Here is a 16790-nt window from a genome sequence, read left to right as displayed (position 1 = left end):
ATCTCCAGATACGAGATTTGCCTAGGGCATCAGGTCCTCTCTGGACTGCTGATTGCCAGGGGGACCACCTGGGGCTTCGCTCCAAGAAGCTCTAACCCCAATCCTTCAGCAGGCAAAAGCCAGCGCAGAGGCATTTTGTCACTACACGGCAGTCACTGCTGTGGACGTGGCACTATTTTTCCTTCCTGGGACTGTCTATGTGTGTTCTCCACTTGGTCCCCCCTTTTACCAAGTTTTTCTGGAATTGTGGATTATAGCCTGGTTATCCTTTGCTTTGCATCTAATATCCACTTATGAGTCAGTACATACTGTGCTTGTCTTTCTGGGTCTGGGTTACCTCACTCAGGATGTTTTTTTTTTTCTAGTTCTATCTATTTGCCTGCAAATTTTAAGATGTCATTGTTTTTTACTGCTGAGTGGTACTCCATTATGTAAATGCACCACATATATTTTCTTTATCCATTCTTTGGTTGGTGGGTATCTGGTTGTTTCCAGGTTCTGGCTATTAACCATGCTGCTATGAACATAGTTGATCAAATATCCTTGTGGTATGATTGTGTGTCCTTTGGGTATTTGCCCAAGAGTGATATTGCTGGGTCTTGAGGTACATTGATTCCCAAATTTCTGAGAAACTGCCATAGTGATTTCCAAAATGCCTGTACAAGTTTGCACTTCCACTTGCGATGGAGTTGTCTCTCTGCGGCATAAGCTGTCATCGGCATTTTGATCTTAGACATTCTGACAGGTGTTCAGGGTCGTTTTGATTTGCATTTCCCTGATGGGTAAGGATGTTGGGCAATTCCTTAATGTCTTTAGGACATTTGAGATTCTTCTGTTGAGAATTTTGCTTAGATTGTACCCCATTTTTAAATTGAATTATTTGGCAATTTTAGTGTCTAGTTACTTGATGTCAGATGTGGGGTTGGCAAAGATCTTTTTTCCATTTTGTAGGCTGCCATTTGTCTTATTGACTGTAACCTTTGCCTTACAGCAGCTTCTCAGTTTCAGGGGTCCCATTTATTAATTGTGGCTCTCAAAGTCTGTGCTACTGGTATTATATTTAGGAAGTAGTCTCCTGTGCCAGTGCGTTCAAAACTACTTCCTACTTTCTCTTCTATGAGGTTCATTTGGCTGGGTTTATATTGAGGTCTTTGATCCACTTGGACTTGAGCTTTGTGCATGGTGATAGATATGGGTCTATTTGCATTCTTCTACATGTCGGCATCCGGTTATGCCAGCACCATTTGTTGAAGATGCTTTCTTTTTTTCTCATTGTAGAATTTTAGTTTCTTTGTTAAAAATCAGGTGTTCATAAGTGTATGAATTAGTATCAGGGTCTTCAATTTGATTCCATTGACCCACATGTCTGTTTTAATGCTAATACCAAGCTGTTTTTATTACTGCAGCTCTATAGTAGAGCTTGATGTCAGGGATGGTGACACCCCCAGAAACTCCTTTATTGTGCAGTATTGTTTGGGCTATTCTGGGCTTTTGTGTTTCCATATGCTCTTATCTGTCCATTCCTCTGTCTATTTATGTGTGTGAGGGTGGGCACACATCTACCATGCCAGTCTGTGTATGTCAGAGGACAACTTTTGAGAATCGGGTCTCTCCTTCTTTCTTGTTGAGGGAGGGTCTCTCTGTGAGTGTGTCCAGGCTAGCCTAGGGAAGGTCTCTCTGTGAGTGTGTCCAGGCTAGCCGAGGGAAGGTCTCTCTGTGAGTGTGTCCAGGCTAGCCTAGGGAAGGTCTCTCTGTGAGTGTGTCCAGGCTAGCCTAGGGATGGTCTCTCTGTGAGTGTTTCCAGGCTAGCCGAGGGAGGGGGTCTCTCTCTGTGTGCAGTGTGTTCTAGACTAAATGGCCCTTGAGCTCCCTGCTGGTTCTTTCTCTGTCTCATATCTTCCATTAGGAGTTCTGGGGTTACAGACACATGCCCCTGCAGTGGGCTCCAGGCATCAAATTCAAGTCACCAGGCTTGTTCAGCAAACACTTTTACCCCCTAAGCCACCTCCCCAGCCCCAGTATAAATATTTTCACTTGTGCATTTGTTTTTTGAGACAACTTCTTGCTATATAGCCAGACTTGTCTCCAGCTCACCGTGTCCCTCTCTCCCAGTGCTGGATTATAGGTATATGCCCCATACCAGGATACGTTTGCTAGCAAAAGAAAAGAAAAGCACGTTTTTATTTATTGGGGGTGTGTGTTTGTATGTGGGTGTGGGAGCACACGTGTGACACTGGACAGCACGCGGGAATCTGTTCTGCCCTTCTATCATATAACTCCAGGTCATCAAACTCAGCTCATCAAACTTGTTGGCAAGCTCCTTTACCCACTGGGCTATCCCACTGGCCCCTGGTTATACTTTCTGTTGATGCATTTGCAGTCTCCCTGCAGGTGATTTTTTTGTGGCAGGGGTTTGCTAACTCTCCCACGTGCTCACTGCGTTATCCCAGCCTTGATTAAAGAGCCATCATCCACGAAGACACATGGGTCCTGGTGCCTGGTGCCTTCAGCGAGCGTTCTGTCCTCTGCATCTCTGCAAAGACACAGCTCAGCTGGGCTATAACTGAGATCAGAGACGCAGCAGGGAATGCAGCGAAGCTGAGCAATCCTGGGGATGCAGCACCCCCACCCGAGAGCCGTCTCTGGCTGTGCAGCGCACACACACACACACACACACACACACACACACACACACACACACACACACTGTTTATGTCCACTCACTGTTCTGGTACCAGTGAGAGCAACATGGTTGTTCTCTAGGAAGTGTAGGGCACACGGGCACACTCGTAGTCATGCTGGACTCTGTGAGCATTTACGGGGGCGGGGGGGGGGGGGGGGGGTCTTAACGAAGCCCGAGGACTTGTTTTTACCTGGTTCTGTAGTGTTCTAAATGTTCACATTGAGTTTCAACCTTTAATTTTATCCTCCTAGGATAGAACCATTTGTTTTTTCTTCTGAATCTTCCAAGTATACCGTCATCCCTTCGAAGTCTACTGTGGGCACTCAGACCGACTACCGGGATGCGGATGTGCAAACGGATCCGTACTCTCCAGAATATGTCGTGTGTCAAGACACTATTCCTGAGCTCCTAACCCTGGCTAACCTGACTTGGGGTGAGTTGGTAACTGTCACTGAATATTGCAGACAGCAGTGCAAGCTACCGAGTTCCTGGGAATGACGCATTTTCAGGCAGTTCTGCTTTTTACAGTGAAGGATAACTCACATGCTGGGAGAAAATATTTGTACATAATATATTATTAGGCAGGGGTTAGTCTCCGTCTTCAGACTATACAAGGACTGCACACTATGCAATGGAAAGCAAACACAACCTGACTTAAAACTGGGCAGTGAGCCTGAATAGACGTTTCTCAAAAGAAGACAAGTGGCCAGGGATTTATTTGAAAATGAAGATGAGTCCCAGAATGCAACAGAGAGGTAAGATGACATGAGCGTGAACAAGATAAAAAAGAAATGGGATAAGGGTCAGCAGCAAAACTATTTAAAACCCTAATAAGAGTCTGGGGTGATGGCTCAGTGGTTACTTCAGTGGGAATCAGCTCAGTGGCTGATTTCCAGAGGACCTGGGTTCAACTCCCGGGATCTATATCGTACCTCACAATCATCTGTACCTTCCATTTCAGGGAATACGACACCCTCTTCTGGCCTCTGCAAGAAGCCAGGCATGTAAGTGGTGCACAGTCATACATGCAAGCAAAACAACACCCACGCACATAAAATAAAATGTGATCTATTAAAAAAAAATCTATTAAGATGCCATGTGGCGGCGCACGCCTTTGATCTCAGCGCTCAGAAGGCAGAGACAAGTGGGCCTCCGTGAGTTCCAGGCTAGCCAGTGTTACTTGGTGAGACTCTGTCTCAAAACGGCACACTGATGAAGCCAGCTAAAACAAAATGATCCACAAGAGAGCTGAGCATGAAATCAACACACGCACAAAGACTAATAACCTTACTGCACGGGCAGCAAATACTTAGAAAAGTTACTGGGAAAGATCACAGCCTAGTTGTAGCAAATGAGAATGGGCTTAATCACTTAATGACAGGCCAAGACTTTATAGAGAAATTAAAAATGGTTCTTTAGGCCTACAGAGGTGCGAGGAAGGCAGACACAGACCACGCTTGTGAGTGGGGAGCTCAAACGGGTGTGATTTCCTTCCTTATATCTTCAGGTAATTCTAACTGAAATCCCTACTCATGCTCTAACTGTCCCTGTGAGAGATAGCTACAGTTTTCAAACTCCCCACAGAATCCATGAGCTCCTTTGTGTTTGCAAAGCCTGTGGGGTGGCAACTGAGATTGACTATAAACCCTGTGGGAAGGAGGGAGGAATTGTAATACCCAGCAGAAATACCCGCCAACGGGTATTTAGCAGTTTCCCCAGATTAACGCGATCCTATCTTAAATTCTAACTTCCAGACTGAAGCCTTTTTTTGTGAGAATCCTAGAGAAGGTCACACTGGGAGACCAGAGGAGGGGGTTTGCTGCAGCCTTGAGTAGATGTAGATATTGAGACAATCTAGAGGTCCCATCAGAGATGCGAGCTTAAACCGAATGAAGTCCTGGATGGCTCTGAGAGTGCAGTTAAGGGTCCCCCACCATGGAGTGGAGTAAAGAGGTGTTTCAGCATAATACACGGGTAAGGGCTTTTCATCCTCTGGCTAAGAGCAAACACAGATAACACGTGAATCCAGCTTGCATGTGATTGTAAAAACAGCACGTGTGCTCTTTTTAAAGTCGGTTCATTTGTTTCTATGTAGCTCTTTTTGTTTCATCTTCGAATCAAATCTGGTTTCTGGTTCCTGCCTCATGAGGGGCATAGCTGCCGACGCGTAAGAACACAGTATAGACTGCTGCGCTTGATCCCGACCTCCGCTTCGTGCCACTGGCTTCACCTTTTAGGCCCTTGGTTTCTTTATTTGTAAGATAGGAATCATTATACTTCTATGATAGGGATCTATTGACGAGTAGATAAATTTGAACAGTCCTTGCTATATTGTAAGTGATTTAAGCACACCTTTAGTCCCAGAGCTAGAGAGACAGAGGCAGGTGGATCACTGCGAGTTTGAGGCCAGCCTGGTCTACAGAGTGAGTTCCAGGACATCCAGGGCTACACAGAGAAACGCTGCCTTGAAAATAAAACAAAATGTAACTTATCAGAAGTCACAGACACCTGACTCCCCAGAGTGCCAAAATGCCAAGGTTAGGAAGAATGCTCTAAATTCCTTCTGTGTTTATCTTGGGAGAGGGAAGAGGAGAGCGGGGCTCGTGATTATAAGAATCTTTAGCTTTAGTTTTAATTTTTAAATTTCTTTCATTAGAAAAGGTAAAGATATTTGATAGATGATACAGATGCCTAGTATGAAAATGGTATTTTCATACTTTTTGTTCTTAAATTACTAAACAAAACTATACAAATAGGAGATATATTTATTTTCATATGTATTAGACAAGGGATTATTCATTTCTTTTTAAGATGTTACATTTTCGTTTTAAGAACATATTTTACTTAGATTAAAAATTGTAATTATGCAATTGTGTGTGAGGGGAACAGGGGAGGGTGTATGCATGTGAGTACAGGTACCTGTAGAGGCCAAAATAGAGCGAGATCCCTTGGAAATGATGTTATAGGCTGTTGTGAGCCACCTGATGTAGGCGCTGGGATCCAAACTCTGGTCCTCTGCAAGAACAGCACGAACTCTTAAAATGCTTAATTGTTCTTAATTCTTTCCAGCCCTACTCATTTCTTTAAACATATGTATTTCCTCATACATTAAATGAATTGATGAATAAACAAAAGACGTAGAACAAGTAGAACAGAAAATTAAGAAGTAGCTCACTGTATGTGGTAGAAATATATTTTTCTTTAGACTTTTCTGTATAATTATTCTTAAAATAAAAATTAAAATATTAAAAAGGAACTAATTCCTGATACCTAATTCCTTAAAAAAAGTTTTTGGTCCTATGAAGATAATGGGCCAAGACGAAGCTACATTTAGATCTGCTAGCTATAAAATCTGCAACTGGGTCCCAAACCCTGGGTCAAAGGAGGCTAAGTTGAGCTAAGTCCTGACTTGTGCTTCTGAGCTATAGCTATGACTATGACTAGATCAGTATTTGAACTCTTAAAGGTGGAAGTGAGGCCCACTGCTAGACCGTACATTCACTAGAGTGGACGGATGCAAGGAAGATTCTTGGCTCAGGATTATTTCTTTGTCATCTGTTCCTTTTTAAAAGTATGGTTCTTTTTAACTTTCATCCAGCAAGGCTCCAGTCTCAGATCTGTTTTCCCTTCTGCATTTAACGTTTTGGAAATTTATTTATTTTTATTTTAAGTATGTGGGTGTTTTGCCTGTCTATTAATCTGTGCACTACAATATGTCCAGTGCCCACCAGGCCAGAAGAGGGTGCCAGAACCTCTGGAACTGGAGTTACAGATGGTTTTGAGTCACTATGTGGGTGCTGAGAACTGAGCCTGTGTCCTTCGGAAGGTCAGCCATCTCTCCAGCCCCTCTTTGCATTTTAAAACATGGACTTGTCTAGTACAGGACTTTCGAAGGTGTGACAATTTGGTGGCCACTGACAGTTTCCCCAGTGCTTTCCTGGAACATGTATGCAACCAAAAATGTTGGTAGCTTTTTACTCTCATCTCTTCACGCAGCTCCTAAATAAGTACACACAGATTCTTATTATTACTTATAAATAACAGACCTTTGCTTCGCTTGTTTCTAACCAGCTGTTCTTAAATTTATCCCATCTATCTTTCACCTCCGGGCTCTTATCTTTCTCTATTTTATACACCTTTCATTCTTTCTTACTCCATCACTGTTTATGTAGCTGGGTGGCTGACCCCTTACATCCTCCTCTCTTCCTTTCCCCTTGATCTTTTTCTCCTCCTATTTCTTCTCTCTGCCTGCCAGCCCTGCCTATCCTATTGGCTGTTCAGCTCCTTATTAGACCAATGAGGTGTTTTAGGCAGGCAAAGTAATACAACTTCACAGAGTTAAGCAAATGCAACATGAAAGAATACAACACTTCTTTGCATCATTAAACAAATGTTCCACAGCATACATAAATGTAACTCATCTTAAAATAATATTCTATAACAAAACAACTTCTGCCTCAGTAAGAGGAGGCATGAAGGGTACATAAGCTTTGAGGCCTCCAGGGAACCTTTCCCAGGGACGTCGTGACCTAGCCCAACGCTTGAATTTGGAGCAGGGCAGGAGGTGGCTTGTGGGTGTGCCCTGTGTTCCTGAGCTGTGACATTCCCTTGCAGGCCGAGGTCTCCCAGCAGGACAAGCTGAGGTGGAGATGATAGAGCGGGCCCGGGAAAAGCGTGCTTGGGAAGCCACTCTGCCCCCACTGAACGACAGCCTCCAGGTTGAGAAGAGGAGGAAGATGATGAACGCCATGGAGAGGAAGGAGTGGGCCTTCAGAGAGGGAGAGATTGAAAAGTAGGTTCTCTGGCTCCTGGAGAGCTGTCCTGGGTGGGTGAGAGCAGCGTTCATACATTACCATCACCGTCACCATCATTACCATCATTATTATGGTTTTTAGAGAACACATCACTCAGAGTGCTCACTCTGTGCACACTGTTCTGAGAACACTCTAGAAACCCATAGTCTTGGGCTTATCCTACTGAATCAGGAGGTCAGAGTCATCAGTCTGCATCGGAGCAGACCTTCCAGAGAGCTCTGTTTCACACTTGAGTTCGAGAAGTTTTCCTGCGGTTACTCATTTAACGCCCACAACAACCTCATGAAAGAGGCACTATTGTCTCCATTCTGCCACAGAAGAAATGGAAGTAAAAGCAAGATGGAGAAGCGACCCTGGTACCACCTAGAACAGTCACTGCCTGCTTAACAGTGGGGTGTGGGTGACCCTGGTACCACCTAGAACAGTCACTGCCTGCTTAACAGGGGTGTGGGCGACCCTGGTACCACCTAGAACAGTCACTGCCTGCTCAACAGAGGGATGTGGGCGACCCTGGTACCACCTAATACAGTCACTGCCTGATTAACAGAGGGATGTGGGCGACCCTGGTACCACCTAATACAGTCACTGCCTGCTTAACAGAGGGATGTGGGTGACCCTGGTGCCACTCAGTACAGTCACTGCCTGCTTAACAGTGGGGTGTGTTCTGAGAAGTGTGTCACTAGGTGGGCCTGTCGCTGGGTGACTCTCAGAGTGCTCTTTCTCATCCTGAACAGCTAAGGTCACTCAGTGTGGCCCTTCGGTTCCATTGGATATACGGTAAATATGAGGTATACGGGGCTGCCACCAACATAAAATCCCTACTAGAAGCTTTAAAAATAACACAGTAAAATAACAATAAAAGCCTGGCCTGGAGGTTGACGTCAGTGGTCAATAGTTAGAGGCAAGGAGGATCAGGAGTTCAAGACCACTGACGGTGTACTGAGTTTGCAGTCATCCTAGGCTACATGAGGCCCTGTCTCTAAATACATAAATAAAACAGCAATAAACAAGCTGCATAAATCTGTCAGCATACGTAGTGAGTTGTTGCCATCATCATGTGCTGTATAGTATTGTATTGGCCAAGCTTTACATGGCTGGCTGCCGAGTGCATCTGTTTACAACATCACCATAGTGGGAACAATGTGTTGGTCTGTGGAGCTTCAGTGGCTCTGCTGTCACTAGGTGACAGGAACTGTCCCGCCTCCTCACAGTGTCACAGACCCACCACAGTACTTAAGACCCGATTCCTTGTGTAGCATGTGACGATATATCCTTCACTCTGGGAAGCAGTGAGCTGTGTGCCTTCATGTTAATAGCACAGTCTCCAGAAGCCTTGATCGCTTGGCTCCATCCTCCCTCACTGTCTGCACTTAGGGAAGATCTGAGGCACATTCTGTCCTCTCTGGTCCCCCTATTTTCAGCCCCATCGTCCCTTTGCTTTTTTCTGAGACAGAATTTCTCTATGTAGTCCAGGCTGGCTTTGAATACATATCCTCCTGTCTCAGCCTTCCACGTGCTGGTTGGTGTGCACACACCAGGTTCCCCAAGGCAGAAACACTGGTTCCTAAGCAGCGGAGGGTACAGACATCGCCACCACTTGCATGTGGTCAGATATATAAGCAAGGCAGCGCTAGAACCCATGAGCAGGGAGCACAGATTCACGAAGGAAAGGGAAGGTTAACAACTGAGTTCCTACTATGTGTAGGGACCAGTCCTGTCTCAAGATCGCTTACTACCCCGGCTTTCTTCCCTCCTCCTCTTAACTCTGGTTAGTCTGGTACTGTCCACAAACCTCTTGTTCTCTAGGTTCAACTGCTTAGAGAGCCCACCTCTTGCCCTATCTGTCTGCTTTTGGTCTTCCGCACTGTGTGCATGAACACGCCCTCTTTCCCAAGCTCCCACGATATAGAGATCTGCAGCCGGAGTGGCCTCCCCAGGATTTCAGCTCACTTGTCCCCCCCCCTTTTTTTTTTTTACCACAGTGGTATTTTTAAACCGCACAAATATGATGCTCATAGGGAGGGCCTTCTGTGGCTCTCCCATAGAACTTCCGGTTTGGGATAGTAATGCTCTGTAACCCACCCCAAGACTGCAGGACCTGCGGCTGGAGGTTCTGAAGCAGCTGCTGAGGAGGCGCGAGGAGAACCAGAATGAGCAGGACATGAAGCACCTGAACGCCCAGTGGTGGAAGCTGCAGGAGGCGAAGGAGGCCAAGGTGGCACAGATCCAGCACACACACGTGTCAAGTAATTTGTGGCGTGAGCCGGCCAGGGAGGGGGCTGGGCTATGATGGAATTCTGATTTGGCATTGCATAGGCAAGGAAGAGAGAGGAGCTACTTTTGGAAGGTGGACATTGGCTGAAAATTGCTAAGAAGGTCAGGTGACCATGTTCTAATAAGTAGTCGAGTTCTTGGCAGGCACACATATGCCATTGTTGGTATGAGGCTTCCCACTCAGACCAAAGCTCTACTTAGGAAGCCTATTGTTTAACTGTTTTGGTGTTTGTTTTTGTTGTTTGCTTGCTTGTTTGGTTGGTTGGTTTTTTGAAACAGGGTTTCTCAGCAGCTATGGAGCCAGTCCTGGAACTTACTCTGTAGACCAGGCTGAACTTGAACTCACAAAGACCCACCTGCCACTGCCTCCCAGAGTTCTGGGATTAAAAGTGTACGCCAGGCAATTAACTACTCTTTTTTAATGCTTGCCCCCTAAGCTATTTTAGTCTTCCGTTTTCCTAATTGCTTCTCTCTAAGAGCTTTTTAATGCCACAGATATATTTATAATTATATATCCTGTAACTGTACATTTTCATTTTGTGCCCGAAAACAAGAAATACTCACTTCACTGATCATTCAGGGCAGGATTAAGAATGACTATGTCGGAGGCTGAGGAGAGGCCCAGTGGCTAAGCATGCCTGCTGTGCCAGCACAAAGACCTGCGTTCAAACCCCCAGCACCTGGTGAAAAGTCGGGTGTGGCTATGTGTGCCTGTCCTGCCAATGCAAGGGAGGAGGGGAGAGGATCGCTGGGGCTGGCTGAGCAGCCCGTGTATCTGAAATAGCGAGCCCCGAGTTCAGTGTGAGACCCCGTTTCAGTGGATAGAACAGCGCATACAGTGTTCTCCTCTGGCCTCCGCACCTGCTAGCACGCGCGTGTGCATGCACATGAACGTACAGCACACACACAGAACTCAACTAAAAACTCAGGTTAAATGTTGAATTATTATTGTTTAATTTTGCAGCTTTCCTACTGAAAAAGAACCTTTTAAAAATTACCTGTAAAATTGCCTTGCTGAGGCCCACTGAGATTGTTTGTGGGTAAATGTGTCTGATCCTCAGGACCTAACGGTCGGAAGGGGAGAACTGACTCCTGAAGGTTGTCCTCAACCTTCACAGTGTGCCGTGGCACTTGGCAGCCTCCAGCACAAACACTCACTTCCACACACACTTAAAATAGAAGGTGATTAACGTTTTAAACAGTGTGTTACCTTTTGAGAGTGTTGACCCTGGCAAGTGGCCACACCCCACTGGAGAGCTACACACCCAAGAATATATGAGCACACAGATTGGACTTGATGGATGAGAACACAAAAGACAAAAGTAGGACACTAAACTGGGCACTAGGAGAAGGGGGCGTGGCTCTGAGAGGACTGAGGAGGGGTGATGGAATAGGGGCGTGGCTCTGAGAGGACTGAGGAGGGGTGAGTGAATAGGGGGCGTGGCTCTGAGAGGACTGAGGAGGGGTGAAGGGAAAGGGGGCGTGGCTCTGAGAGGACTGAGGAGGGGTGAGGGAATAGGGGGCGTGGCTCTGAGAGGATGGAGGAGGGGGCGAATATAATCAAACCACACTGTACAAAAATTCTCAAGGAGCTAATTAAAAAAGAAATTTAAAAATAGCTCTGAAAGTTTTCAGATTGTCCCAAATTCATAAAAAAAAAACCCTGAAGATATGCACCCTAGCAACTCAATCACATTTTTAAAGAAAAATACATGAACATTAATTTTTTTCTGAAATTAAATTCTTACTTGAAAATTCTTTTTAGTGAACTCAGCTTTTGTTTTATTTTCTCGAGCTAACCTCACTAGCTGTTGGCCATGTATTTAGACATTTTTTTCTCTTCAATACAAGACATAGCTAGTGATGGATTCAATTTTTTTTTTTTTTTTTTTTTCGAGACAGGGTTTCTCTGTGGCTTTGGAGCCTGTCCTGGAACTAGCTCTGTAGACCAGGCTGGTCTCGAACTCACAGAGATCCACCTGGCTCTGCCTCCCGAGTGCTGGGATTAAAGGCGTGCGCCACCACCGCCCGCGATGGATTCAACTTTTATAGATAAAATTATTTTACTAAATTCTAACACTCCGAGTCACATAAAAAGTCTTGCGGATGGACCGTCAATGGTAGGCGCAGGGCAGCAGTGGCTCTGGCCTCCTCGCTCTAGTGACAGGCTGTCACAGCTGTTGGCGGAGGCCCAGGGAGGGCTGCAGAAGGGATGGCTCTCTGGGGAGAAGTGACCGGAGAGCAGATGGGAGTGCACGCAGGACTCCCCAGATGAGCGCTTGGTTGTGCACAAGTGCGCCTTCTCCTCTGCCCACCAAGCCAGGCTGGAGGCTCTGAGCCAGGACATCTGAAACCCTGGTGTTAGCCAGCGTGAATCTGCGGTGCTCCCCTTACAAAGAGGTGGGTTCATCTAGCATTGCCCATAACGTAGATTTTCTATTTACTCTGAATTGCTTTCGGTTATTTCACAATCTTCTATTGACTGCTTCTTCTTAGCCCAGAGCGTGCAGTCATCAAAGGGAAGTGTGTGGGCGGGTGTGTGTGCATGTGTGTACGTGTGTGTGTGTGTGTGTGTGTGTGTGTGTGTAACTCCACACTGAGGACACTAGCTGATTCAGCTTCTGCCACCCTGCCTGTCATAGTTCTCAGAGCCACACAGATGGCACACCTGTTTCCAGAGCTGCATTGCATGGCTGTCGTGGGCCATCGTAAAATTTACCCAGTTTTATATCTTCCTTGTGACCCAAACGAGTTGCTTTACTAGTCTACATTTATAAATTATATTTATTAATTTATAATTTACTAGTCTACATTTATAATTGGGAGTAGCATCTGGGAGAGAATCACGGCAGCACTCTTTATTGCAGACATCAGAAAACTCCTAAGAAAAGGGAAGAATATAGAGGGGAAGCTGCAGAGGAGAGACATCATCAAGGAGTATTCTGATTTTGCATCTCAGGTCTACGGGCCTTTGTCTCGCCTTGGTCGTTTCCCAGACAACAACTCAGAGGACTTTGTCGTCAGAAACCACTACCTCAACACCTACGAAGGTAAACAAACCCCGAAGGTAAACAATAGAACGCCTGAAAAGCAACGACCAACAGATGGCATGTGCTTGTCAATACAGCTTCATATGAAGTAATAAAAACTCAGACGCAAAGAACAGAAAACCCCTGTGGAATAATCTAACACAGAGCAAATTCAGTTCTCTACGAAACGTGGTAGCTTAGGTGTAGTTAGCCAATGTCTGTGGTTCCTAATTCTCAGAGCTGGAGACTGCAATCCCCAGAGTCCAGAAGTCTGGGCTAGCCTGGGCCACTCAGCAAGATTTCTACCTAAAAACAAATGACAGCAATCACGCTTTGAAATATATATATATTTGGTTTTTCGAGACAGGGTTTCTCTGTGGCTTTGGAGCCTGTCCTGGAACTAGCTCTGTAGACCAGGCTGGTCTCGAACTCACAGAGATCCGCCTGCCTCTACCTCCCAAGTGCTGAGATTAAAGGCGTGCGCCACCATCGCCCGGCTTGAAATATATTTTTATTTAAAAGCTTTACCTGGGCTTATGAAACAAACAATGAAATCTAAAGGGCAAAGTCACTGGGTGGTCAGTTCATGAAGGGCTCTGTGCCTCTTATGAAGCCCAAGAAACTTGTTTCAATTTTTAACGGTTTAGCTCCCAAGCTGGCGCATCCTCTGGCCAAGATCCTGAGTTACCGGTCAGACTCTTGAGCTTTGAGCCCTGTCTGGTGTCTCCAGAGCAAAATATGATGAGTTGGTGAACACCCACTTTAGAACGGGGACGCCATCTGTCTGTCATAAAGCTGTATAGATCGCTGCTGGCTGCTGGCTGTACTTTCTGTAGAACACATCTTTAGTTTAGAATAGGTTCTTACTGAGCTGCCCAAGGCACTGAGAGCAGACGCTAACTCCACATACTCGATGCTTTAGAAACAGTTCATCCTCTTAAAAGACGTCACCTTCCAAAGCTCACGGTCCTAACAGTACGCCTTCAGCCCGTTCAGCCTAAGCAGGGGACACTAAAACCACATGCTTCCTCCCACAGGGTTAGTGGAACTTGAATCATGCCTCCCTGATTTTGTGACGCAGCCCAGGATCAAAGCTCCAAAGCCCAAGATCATCACCACCAAGGCTGGCTTTCTGAAGAGGGCCGCGAGGATGGACTATGAGTTGGCCGAGGTTCACAAGGTATCAGGGGGTTCTGAAGACTAGACGCTTCCTCTCTGACCTCTGCAGAGCAATGCTGCACCCTGAATTGTACGTCATCACGGACCACAGTGACCATGCACCTGAAACACGACCTGCATTCTTTCTCCTCTCTAGACTTCTGCTGTCAGAGGTCCCCTGTGTGTCCTGATCTCCTGTGCAAGTTCACCTTCAATTCAAACTATGACAGGCCTTTCTAGGGGTCACCCTCCCTTATACAGAAGCTATTACTTTCTTAAAGTGCTTCCACTTGGGCTCTATTTAGGGTAAAGTCTGGAACTATGAAGTTAGCTAATTCTAGCATTGGGAATCACTTTGTTAAGAGTCGTTCTGTTTTCTTCCTGTATGTTTGCTGTGAGGGCACCATGAGGAAGAGGAGATGTGACCAAGGTCTTTTTTTTTTTTTTTAAATCTAGTTTAAAAATCAACTAAGCAAGAAAGTGTGATGCCCATCAGATGTCAGCATTAGAATCCCATGGAGGGCTTGTTGAGATGCTCTGCTAGACTCCACCCGGAGTTTCGCTCAGTAGATGTGGGCGAGGCTGTGGAGATGGGCAGGCTTCACATGTCTCCAGGTGATGCTGTTGCTGGAGGCCCAGGAGTCACACTCTGGAATCCCTGGTTTATGACATCCTCTTGTCCATAGATATTTTCTTGCTCCCCTGATTCTTGTAACACATAAGAATTTATGGGAACCCAAACTCAACATTAAAAAAAAATAGGTCCTTGAGGACTGGGGGATGGCACAGCCTGTGAAGAACCCCTTGGGCAAGCATGAATACCTGAGTCCAACCCTCAGCACCCAGGTAAGAAAGCTGGGTGTAGTATAATCCCAGCAACTTAGAAAACAGGAGCAGCATCCCTGGGGGTCATGGGTCAGCTAGCCTGGTGTAATCAGCAAGTCCAGGTCCCACTGAGAGATATGAAAGAACCAAGGTGGCTGGCTGCCTCTGGAGAAACAGCACCTGAGTTTGACCTCCGGTTTCCACATGCATAAGCATGAGCATATCCCTACACATGCACATAAGAACACATTCCCATATGAACACACACACATGCACTTTGGAAAAGCTTAGGACCTTTGAAATGATGACATGTGTCTTTTCTCCCCGACAGCGTCTCCATCTGTGTTCACCCTTCCTGAATACTGTGCTCACCATTTTCTGTAAGAACTTTTTCTGTACTTTGTATTGCGTTATAGAAACTCTCTTTTCCTCCTGATTTGCTAAAGCTTTTGGCCATGTGCTTATGTTACTTTATCCAATGATCGTCTGTGTTTCCAGAGCTAATGTTTACAGATGCTAATCTGTCCTGCATCGTGGTTGACCTTGCTTGGTCCAGACACATCGCTCATTTTAACACATCGTTGGATCTGGTTTAACTTCTTGCTTCTCTGCTCATGGGTGAAACGGCTCTTTTACTTTTCCTTCTAATTTGCCTGTGTGCGATACCAGAGTTGAACAGGTTTCCTGAAGTGACCTGGGAGCATCTCTTCTTCCTTCTCCCCTGAGAAGAATTTAAGCAAGACCAAGCCGATCTGTCCCTTCAGTGTGGAAGGATGTACTGACAAAGTCACATAGGACTAGTGTCTTCATGGAAAAGAGTTTAACCCATGCCTCAGTTTCTCTACAGCATGTACAGTTTCTTTGCATTCATTTGTTAAATTATCTTGTGTAGAATCTCACTTTATCTGTTCAGTTTTTTTGACATGATCACTGATCATATTGTTTATATAATCACGTTCATTTTTTTTCATTTGTAACATTGTTTATATCTTAACTCTTTTTCCTTAATCTGTTTTACTGAAGGGTTGCTCATTTTCTTGGAACTATTTTTCCAAACAATGAATTTTCAGGTTTGGACATATAGTCACACTCTCCCTTTTCTTGTATTTTTAAATATCTCCTCTTTGAGTTCTTCTGTGATTATTTTCCTACACTAAAAAATTAAATGTATAGATTATCGATTTCAGTCATTCATCAACTTTATATAAGTATTTTAAACTAAACATTTCCTTTCAAAACACTGAGTGTTGCTACATTTCATTAGTTTTGATATGTGATGTTTGCCATTCTTAATCTCTAATATCTAAAAGCATCCAGTGTGGCTTTTTTATACTATGCCTCTCCGATGTGTGGGACAGAGTGTTTCCAAGGCCCCCTTCATCCCTGGGACTCTACTGGCATTCAGCTCACTGACACTCGTCCTATAAGCACACAATGCATTTTCACTCTGTTTTGATTTCTTTGAGATGGGTCTCACAGAGCCCAGGTCGGCCTTGGATAACTGTGTAGCTGAGGAAGACCTTGAACTCCCAACCTCTTGCCTCCACTTCCCGTGACCAGGAATTATAGATGGATGCCACCACACTTGCCACATTTTTACTTTCATTGCTTTAAAAAATGATTTTCTTTTTGATCAATAAAAATAAACAATCAAACAACAACAACAAAAACCAAACAAACGGGGGACCGTGAGATGGCTCAGCCGATAAAGGTGCTTGCTGAGGAATCACCTGAGTTCTTCCTCAGACAGGCTGCAGGAGAGAGCTGAATACAGAAAGCAGTCCTCTGACCCCCCTCCCATGTGGTCATGGCACTGACGTGCATGTGTGCAAGCGCGCGCGGACACACACACACACACACACACACACACACACACACACACGGCTACACTGGATATTTTAAAACTTAAGGAAAAACAAAAGATTTTATCTTCCCCTTGTTTATTCCTTCCTTGCCGCTCTCCCTGTCTTTACAGACCTGCGCGTCTCTGACCCCTCTCATTTTCCT

General features: G+C 45.3%; 1 protein-coding gene across 2 annotated transcripts in view; it reads left to right on the top strand.

Moving 5' to 3' along the window:
• Positions 1-16790, top strand: part of Cfap91 (cilia and flagella associated protein 91) — a 51025-nt gene that overhangs the window by 13859 nt on the left and 20376 nt on the right. For both annotated transcript variants that reach the window (XM_050148974.1, XM_050148975.1), the window contains exons 6-10: positions 2935-3116; positions 7298-7475; positions 9586-9743; positions 12639-12821; positions 13838-13980. In XM_050148974.1, coding sequence (XP_050004931.1) covers positions 2935-3116; positions 7298-7475; positions 9586-9743; positions 12639-12821; positions 13838-13980 — 844 coding nt within the window. The remainder of the gene's footprint in view (positions 1-2934; positions 3117-7297; positions 7476-9585; positions 9744-12638; positions 12822-13837; positions 13981-16790) is intronic.

The sequence above is a fragment of the Alexandromys fortis genome, unplaced genomic scaffold (genome assembly GCF_014885135.2).
Source record: "Alexandromys fortis isolate MF-2015 unplaced genomic scaffold, M_Fortis_MF-2015_v1.1 scaffold_4, whole genome shotgun sequence".
NCBI lineage: Eukaryota > Metazoa > Chordata > Mammalia > Rodentia > Cricetidae > Alexandromys > Alexandromys fortis.
The sequence above is the reverse complement of the archived record's forward strand: the minus strand, read 5'-3'. Positions and strand labels throughout refer to the sequence as shown.